This window comes from Cajanus cajan, chromosome 1 (assembly GCF_000230855.2).
Source record: "Cajanus cajan strain Asha chromosome 1, NIPB_CcT2T_4, whole genome shotgun sequence".
Classification (NCBI taxonomy): Eukaryota; Viridiplantae; Streptophyta; class Magnoliopsida; order Fabales; family Fabaceae; genus Cajanus; species Cajanus cajan.
In genome coordinates this window covers 12,126,150-12,135,971 of record NC_138517.1, presented here as the reverse complement: position 1 = coordinate 12,135,971, position 9,822 = coordinate 12,126,150, and the positions used below count along the sequence as shown (strand labels likewise).

At 28.8% G+C, this 9,822-nt stretch overlaps 1 protein-coding gene across 1 annotated transcript; it reads right to left on the bottom strand.

Annotated features, from left to right (window-relative positions):
• Positions 1-2,479: 2,479 nt before the first annotated feature.
• On the bottom strand, positions 2,480-8,420 carry LOC114916834 (uncharacterized). The gene is made up of 2 exons (XM_029274318.2): positions 4,214-8,420; positions 2,480-3,862 (listed from the first exon to the last, which is right to left on the bottom strand). The coding sequence occupies exons 1-2, from the start codon at positions 4,368-4,370 to the stop codon at positions 3,561-3,563; spliced, it is 459 nt and encodes a 152-aa protein (XP_029130151.2). The 5' UTR covers positions 4,371-8,420; the 3' UTR covers positions 2,480-3,560.
• Between the last annotated feature and the right edge of the window lie 1,402 nt (positions 8,421-9,822).

Sequence of the window (9,822 nt, the reverse complement as noted above, 5' to 3'; positions counted from 1 at the left end):
TTTGAAATCCTGAAAACAAAAACTCATCCAATAAACGGAGATTTAGAAAAAATCTCTAAACAACTTTCTAAGCTCAGTCTTGGAACTAATACCTCTACAATCACCAGTTCTAACAAATATATTCTAGCCAAGCCTAGAAAATGACAAACAGAACTCAAACACAAACCCTTCCTTTTACAGGAACCTCACAAACTCTTACAGGACATACTCCCATAGGAGAATCAATAAATAGACAACCTGGAATCTTAGATAGATTTCTTAGAAGAACAAATTCAAACACACGCCAGCTAGAAGAGATAGTTGACATACAATCCAATATAGATATTGGAACAAATTCTAGGATAGATTCTTTAAATCCTAGACAACTATACAATCTAAATTGGCTTAGTTCAGACAGAACTAGTCTTTATAGATATCGTCGTTTAGATGACTTTCATTTACCCGACGACCAACATGAGATTATTAGACTAATCTCTGAACCAGTTGGTAGACAGCTTCTAAGTACCCAGAGGAGATATGTTCACTTAGGACTTATCACTATAGGGATTAGAACCCTAACCAGATCCTTCGTAGGAGCCAAAGCTTTCCTTGTCCTTTTTGACCGAAGGTTTAGGGATAACAATTCCCAGGCCATAATAGGGATAGTTGAAGTTGACCTCAACCAACCTGTTTCCCTTATATACATAGCTCCTAACTTTACAATGAATCTTGCAGATTTTATTCAAAATATAAATCTGGAAGTACAAACTAGAGGTTTTGGAGAAAATTTTGAAGGAAATAATCTCCACTTAGATATAACCTTTATAGGAAGAATAAGCGATCATATATCCCCCAGATATAGGATCAATACAAATCCATTGATTACCTCTCTAGGATCAAATGGAATACAATTTCTTCCACCACAAATCTTTGAATCTAGAAGAAACCAAGGAATTGAATGGCAAACCCATCTTAATTCCGGACCCACTAGAACTGCTATTACAGCACCACAAACAGCCATCATGACAAACCGAAGAAACAACCTTTCTATTAGGTTTGCAGATTATGATGACATAGTTGAACATAATCCCGAAGAAGAAAAACCCCCTAGAAATTCTTTCATGAATTTATGGACAGGATATTCTTATATTCCGGATTACACCCAAAACAAAGAAGAGAGTTCCTTAGGAAAAAACCGTCTCTCAAAAAAAACTGCTCCTTGCAGTAGAAAAATGGGAAAAACAAAAGGAAGTTGTTTCCCAAAGTTATAAAAATGAAATCTCTGATTCTGAAGATGAGGAAGATGATTTTATTTTTAGACAAAAACTTTTCTCACAACTTAGTGAAGAATGTGAAGAAGAACAAATTATCCTCAAAGAAATCGAGGAAGATTTTGATCTAGAAAACTGGTTGGAAGAAGATAAAAATTTCAAAAATAAATTAGTTTTTGAAAAAGAAGAAACTAATTCTGTAGTTTCTGAACCAGTTTCCGAAATCCAATCTTACAAAGGTTTAATGGGAGATAGTTACAATGGTAGTAACATTACAAACCAAATCCACCATTTTGACTATAGCACCGAAGACTACAATCTAGGATTTATCCCTAGAGAACAAATAGTTACTCCTACAGATTTCTCCATAGGAGATAACATAAAATCAAAAGAGAAAAGATTGCCTATACACTACTAGAAAAATTAAAATTAGAGAGGGAACAAATCCCTCACTAATTTTGATAAAATCCGTCACAAATCAATTAGTGACGGAATTTGTGACGGAAATGATTCCGTCACAAAATTTGGCGTCACAAAATATTTAGTGACGGATTATTTTCTCCGTCACAATTAGTGACGGAATTAAGGCATCACAAACAGTATAATTTCCGTCACTAATTTCTAATAATAAATGTTTAGAAATTAATAAAAATCCGTCGCAATTTGTGAGGGATTAAATCCCTCGCAATTTGTGAGGGATTAAATCCGTCACAAACTGTGATGACTTTAATTAAGTAGAATCCGTCACAATTTGCGACGCCAGAATTCCGTCACAATTTGCGACGGATCTTATCCGTCACTAACTGGGATGAATCCCTCACTAACTGTTTATGACTAGATTTGAGGAAACCATTGTTTTTAAGAGTCTGGTAATCGATTACCTATACATGTAATCGATTACCAGACAATTGAATAATCATATGTTCAAAATTTACTTATTTAAAGGGTTCTCTGGTAATCGATTACCTATACATGTAATCGATTACCAGACAATTGAAAAATCATATGTTCGAAATTTACTTATTTAAAGGGTTCTCTGGTAATCGATTACCCATTCATTGTAATCGATTACCAGAACAATGGACATGATAAATGAGTAATTCCAATGCATTCACCCTTATTCAATGACTAACAATTAAAAATTAAGCATTGATTTTAATTGATAAGTCATTCTAGAAAATTATTAGCACTAAAGGTGTAGTCCATCCTAATTAAAACATTTTAAAACCAATAATAACTTCTAGTACTCACTAAAACATTTTCTTTAGCACAAACACTAATAACAACTAAATGCTGGAAGTAACAGTTTTTGTCACATTTCAATAACTAAAATAAGAGAAGATTCTATTCCACAAATAATCCTTAAATCAATCATAACAGCACCCATTGAATGAAGATCTAGTCTATAAATCCATAATCCAATTTACCCTTCTGTACTGTTTCATAGATAATTTCAAACAATAACTGTGACAATATAGTAGTATATAGCCATATTCCATCTGACATGTAATTAAAAATATTAACAAACAAGTATTCTATAATTCTATTATCCAAATCCAGTTCCTTTTACACAACACAGATCTACATAATTCCAAAATCTCAACTTCTATAGAGGTAGCAAAGTTAAATAATCAAAGACTCGTTCATTTTCAACAAAGTGACCCCTCTCCCTCGTGCCACACCCCACTAGCAAAGCCAAAAATCAAATGACACATTCAATCGGACATATTCTGAGAAAGCATACCACATGCATATAGTATACTTCATTAATCAGTTTAAATCCAAATAACCACAGAAAATTTTAGGCCAATTTGATGAATATGATTTACTAATATTCATTTAGATTTTAAAATCTGCACATGCACAACCACCTAGTGACATTTGATTATTAAATATACAGCCACCAACACAGCTACAATTTCATATAATTAAAACAATACAAAACTTAATTACCTCAGTTGCAAGAAGCTCGAGCACGAGCGCACATTGTTTCGCCACCTCAAAATGGTAGCACACATTGTCTCCTTCATCTTTCCATGCATCCGGCACTTGAAGATGCCGGACCAGAGCAGGAACGGCACCACAATTCACTATCATTTTCACCAGACGCTCTGTGAGATAGAAGCCAAATCAGAAATTCAGCAACAACACAAAATACAAAAATCAAAGAAATCAGACAGCAACACGAAATAGTACCGTTCTCAGCGAGTTCAGAGAGAATGGTGACAGAATCTTTAATCAATGCACAATCAAACGCAGAGGGAGAGGGTAAGGGAACGCAACTGAGGAGAGAAACGTGTTCACGAATCTTCACAGAAATATTCGGGTGGCGTTGTTGAGAAGCGAAGTGCCGGGCCTTAGAACACGTTTGGTCTTCCCGTGACCAAGCTGCTCAGAATTTATTGCTTTAGGCACACTAAAGTTTGCCTTTGCCAGCTCCAACTGCACATTTGATCCTTTACCGACAACACAAGGTTGCTCCAACTTTCTAGCATCAGTTGCACATGTTGCATCCAGCTCCAGCTGAGTTGTGGTTCCTCCTGCAGCAAAAGGCTGCTCCAACATGCCAGCACCAGCTTCACATGTTTGAGACCTAAGAGTAGCTGGAATAGCTTCATCCAAGCCATCACAAAACTGATTAAATAATGTTTCCACTGAAACAAAAAACTGAATAGAATTAGGTAATGTATTAAACTCTTTTTATTTAATAAAAATTGTCTTTTTTGAAAATCATCATTCAAATCAATCATCCAAACAAAAGCTAGACTAATTATTCATCAAATACAAAGCCTTCTCAAAATATAAAGGGTCTTTAAATATCAATATTGCACCAAATTATTCAACGAACACAAGCCCTGTATCACACAGCAGATTATCACCATAAGAACAACAGATTATCTATTAATCTATTCAAAGAGATGACTACAAACTTTCACATTGGAGTGAGGGAAATTCAGACATACACTTTGAAGAACTACCACTATGAGGCAGAGAAGGCATTGATATCACATCTCCAGGCGTATGAGTTGAGGGTGTTGATGGTGCTGAACTTGGTGATGGACCTGGAACACCAGCCATTCTAGTTCTGAAAAAAAGAATTAGAGAAAAATTTGGAATCATAAACAAGATTCAGGCATTGACATTTGGCATGTGAAATACCGAACTTTATTAGTGCTTTCAAGCTCAACTCTAGGATATCATATCGGAAGGAAAACCTTACCCGTTCATATATATATATAGCAGTCTATATATCTTACTTGTTGACTCTAACAAATTTTTCTCCTAACATAAAGGGCCCAGAGGTTGTTAAATGGTCTAGAGGATCATTTCCCTAGTTGAGGTTAATTACAAGTTATAGGGCTATATTATATATGCAAGACATGTGAAATATGTAACGTAACGTAACTCTATTACCCATTATTGATGAAAAATGTGTGGAGCCGTGGAAACATATGAGCAATGCAAAAGACAGCTAAGTTAGTTTAGGATGTGCCCAATCAGAACGTTTGATGGTTGGGTTATGCAATCCTCTCCATTTTTTTATTAAAGCATATATAATTAACTTTGGCATTACTCCATTATAAATCGTATAAGTAAAGGAAATTACTTCTTTGAAAAGTGAATCTTTCATGATCCAGTAACAAAGCAAGAATTCAATGTTCAAACAAAGAATAGGGGAATCATTACCTAACCCCACAAAACCCCCTATTTTCCCTTCTGCACAAATCTGTCGGTTGCACAAGCAAATAAAATGTTCCTAAGATGGAATATACATGATGATAATTGCTATATATAAAAATCTTATAAGAATAAAAAAATGAGAGGATCTTACACAAATAGTAGAACGTTGTTCAAACAGCAAAAGATTGGGCAAGCAGTTGTCGTGAACAGTAGAGCGTCGTGCAGCCAGAACAATGGGCTTGCGTCAACAACGAAAACCCTTGATAAAAGAACCTATTGAAGGACAGTGGCGTCGAGTGCTTTCCCGACGTAGATGAAGAAACGCTCCTTATGGTCCCACTCCAGCCTGGTGAGGTTGAAATACTAGCGGGCGACCTGGAGGACGATGAGGTCGACCTCCCAGGCGTGGAGGACGGCGGCGGGGTGGAGATCAAGGAGGAGGCGGGCGGCGGTGCCGACGCTGAAGCCGAGGAGGGCGACGGGGTCGGGGGAAAGGAGGAGAGGGAAAAATAAAGGTTAGGTTTATCAGGGAGAAGAGAACGAAAGTAGAGAAAGTGGAGAAGAGAACGAAAGGGGAGGAGAGGGAAAAATAGGGTTAGGACGCGATTTCGAAGAGGGTCAGGGAAAAAATGATTGAATTGATAAAAAAGCGTGGGAAATGAAAAATAATCAAAAACAAAAAGGTGGGAAATGAAAAATAATCAAAAACAAAAATAATCAAAAGATAATAAAAATTATAACTAAAATATTTATAAATTTTCTAATATTAAATTTAGTATATATTAAAATTAATTAATTAAATATTTGTATTTAAGAAATTGTTACAGATTTTAGATATATATTTTAAAGTTTTTATTTTATTAAATTAATTAAAAATTAATTATATTTTATCACTTTTTAATCAAGTGAGTGAATGATAATGAATTAACTAAAATTCTAAAATATATTTTAATTAAAAATAATTTTTTGATAAATACGGTAACTATAAAGTATTATAATAAATAATTAAATTAAAAAATAATAAATTTTATAATGATTATTTTTTTAATGATGTTAAATTAAATATTCTAATTATTTTATAATAAATTAAAATGAAAATATAATAAAATATGTTAACTGATATTTTAAATAAAATATATTAAAATATTATAATAAAAAAAATTTTAATATTAAATCAAAATATTATATAAATCATAACTAATATTATCATAAATATTCTGATATTAAATTTATTCTATATTAAAATTAATTATATATTTGTATAAAAGAAATTGCTCTAGATTTTAGATTTTATTTATTATGTTTTATAATAAATAAAATTCAATATTAAATCAAAAGATTATAACAATCATAACTCAAATCCAGGTAAATATCTTTTTCTCTTAACTTTCCAACGCCACCAAGATTGCTCAATTCGGAGTCCTGTAGCTCTAGATAGAGCCAAAAAACCGAGCGAAGGTCAAAACAGAAATTTGATTAGTTTTGCAATTAGGCCCATAATTCAATGACAGGAAGTTTTTAAATTATAAGTTAAGAACTTATTAGTTAAGAACTGAAAAATTATTAGTTAAGAATTGAAAACTTATTAGTTAAGAACTGAAAAATTATAAGTTTGTGAACTAGCTAATTGAATTGGAAGTTTTTTGTAGGATAATTGATAATTATAAAATGTCAAGAAATAATTCTTATAACGAGGATGAGAAAATGACAGGAAAGATAAAGTAGTTTTTAAATTAAAAAGAATAAAAAATAATTTCAAAAAAATAATAAGGATAAAAAAGTAAAAAGAATAAAAAAAAGACTTACAAACTGAGTTATTTCAATTAATTTATAAAAATAAATTATAAACACCCATACTAAACAAGCTTATTTAATCGAATTAGCTTGTAAACTAGTTAAAATAACTTAATAAGCTACTTAAATGCCTTCTCTCAAACACAATCTAGATCAACAGATTTAAAAAAAAAAAAATCACTCTTAAGTATACCATATAACAACTCTCTGGTAGTATTGATTATTATTCTCAAATAACAACCGAGTGATTTGAAAAGATTAGAGTTAGTTCTTAAAATATTTTAATATTGATCATTCAATTAAATAAATTAAATTCACATAATCAAGTCAAGAGATCAAAGTAATTGTTAAATATGTTTTTATCTTCATTGTGAAATTTAAAATATAAAAAAAAAGAAATTAATATATATATATATATATATAACAACACATAAATTTAGAAAAATTAAAGCTAACTATATATAATTTTTTATTCATATTTATCACCCGATTATATAAAAATTGAAAATGAAATCAAGATAAATAAATTCAGAAGATAAAATCCAGAAAATCAATCTAATTCTAAATTTTTTGTTATATTTATAGCCTAATTCTAAAAGAAATATGGAAATCGAGGATACTCATCACTCATTTAAGTAAACATTGAAATTGAAATCAAAACAAATCTAGAAAGGTCAAACAAATTCTAAAAAAGAATATTTTTGTTAAAATTTAAATTCATATTTTTTACTATAAATGAAAATATATAATATAGCATGTGACAAATTATAATGCATATAACAATTTAAGAAAAAAATAGTGAAAATAAAAATAATTTAATTGGAAATAATGTTATAATTAAATTTATATTGACAATGAATGAAATAAATGAAAAATATAATAGATTGTGTGGCAAATTATAAAATTGTCTAAATCCTCAATTCTAGCATATAAATTGACTATTTGTTTGAAATTTATTGTCTTGGAAACTTTTTCTTTGTCATATGAAAATATTTTGCACACATTAAAATTAAAAACAAGATTTTCTAGTAAATATTATCTTATATTAATTTTTAAAATTATTAAATATTTAAAAATTAGCTAATATTTATTTTTATAAAATTTATTTTAAAAATCTCAACATATAAATATATTTTTAAAATTAATTTTATCATGATGGAATCAAATTATCATATCTAACCTAATAATTTAAAATTTGAGATATTTGAATTGACTTAATTATCCAAACAAAATATTTTAAGAATGATAGAAATTGAAATCAAAGTAATTCAAATACCAAGAATTTAAAATTCCTTGAATTTGTAAAATTCTTCATCCAAACACACCATAAGAGAATGCAATCTTGAATTTGTAAAATTCTTCATCCAAACACACCATAAGAGAATGCAATTGTAAGAGACAATTATATGAGTAAGATGTTTATTGTATGGATTAGAATACTATGTAGGTTCTTAAGAGAACCCTGAGAGAAACAAACAAACTATGCAAGTTTATATTTTGCTTTTTGATTGTTCTGTTGTATTCCTTGTTGCATGACATGTATGAATATCTATTTAATTCCACAAATACATGAGTTTTGATTTGAATTAAACATGTTTGGTATTTCAATTATGAAAAATATTATGTTATTCAATTTTTGTTATTTGTGTTATGGTATGTGGGGTAGAGGGTGTCACACAAATGATATATATTTATTATTAATAAATACATAAAATGTATATATATATATATATATATATATATATATATATATATATATATATTATATTTTTATAATATTATTCATAAATTAATATCAATAATATTATTAGTATATTTATACATAAACTAATAATTTGATAAATATAACTTATTATATATTAATATACTTTTACAAAAATATAAATATACATATCTTATCTACCATATTTATATTTTTGTAAAAGTATATTAATATATACTAAGTTATATTTATCAAATTATCAATTTATCTATAAATATACTAAAAATATTATTGATATTAATTTATTAGCAATATTAAATTATTAATAATATATAAATTTTATTTATTTAGTAATAATAAATATATATCATTTGTTACATTAATAAAAATTATAGTATATGTTAACTTAAATAAGCAAATAATTGTATAATTTTAAATTATTATTATATATATATATATATTAAAATTTTAAAATTATTAAATTTTTAATGGGAGAGATTCAAATTGCACAATTATGATTTTTGAGGGACTATAATTGTTCAATTAAAAATTAAACGACTAAAATTGCACAATTACAATCCTTTAGGGACTAAAATTATCCAATTAAAATCTTAGGGATCAAAATTGCACAATTACAATACTTGAGGGATCAAAAATGTAATTAAGCCAAAATTAAATTAATATATTTTTTTTTTAATTTCACAAGTTTTTTTTTAAATATTTTTAATGAATGTCTTAGTTTCTTATGTTCAAAATTGACAATTTTTTATTTAATTAAATGAATTTCATAATTTTTTTAGTCCTTTAATGAAATAAAATATTTTTAATTTTATTATTTTCTTAAAAAAAAATTTAACATATTTTCTTTAATTATGCATAATTCTTAAATATAAAAGTTTCATAAATAAAATTTAATATTTTGAGAGGAAACAATTTGTCACAAATTTTTCACAAAATATTTTAACCTATTTGTGACGGAATTTTGAGAGGGAAAAATCCGTCACTAAATTGTTTCATTTTAGTGACGAAATTTGTGACGGATTTTTTAGAGACGAAGTTCATTCTGTCACAAAATCCGTCACAAAATTTTTTTTTTAGCGATGAAATTTGTGACGGATTTTTAGAGACGAAAATTTTTCCGTCACAAAATCCGTCACAAATTTTGTTTTTTTTATTCAGTGACGAAATTTGTGACGGATTTTTAGAGACGGAATATATTCCGTCACAAAATCCGTCACAAAAGTCAATAAATTCTAGTCCGTCACAAAACTTAAAATTCCCTCACAAAATCCGTCACTATTAGCGATGCTATTTTTTCCGTTACAAAATTCGTCACAAATATTAATTTTTCTAGTAGTGTATAGAACCCAATTTCATTATGCCATCTCTTCTCTT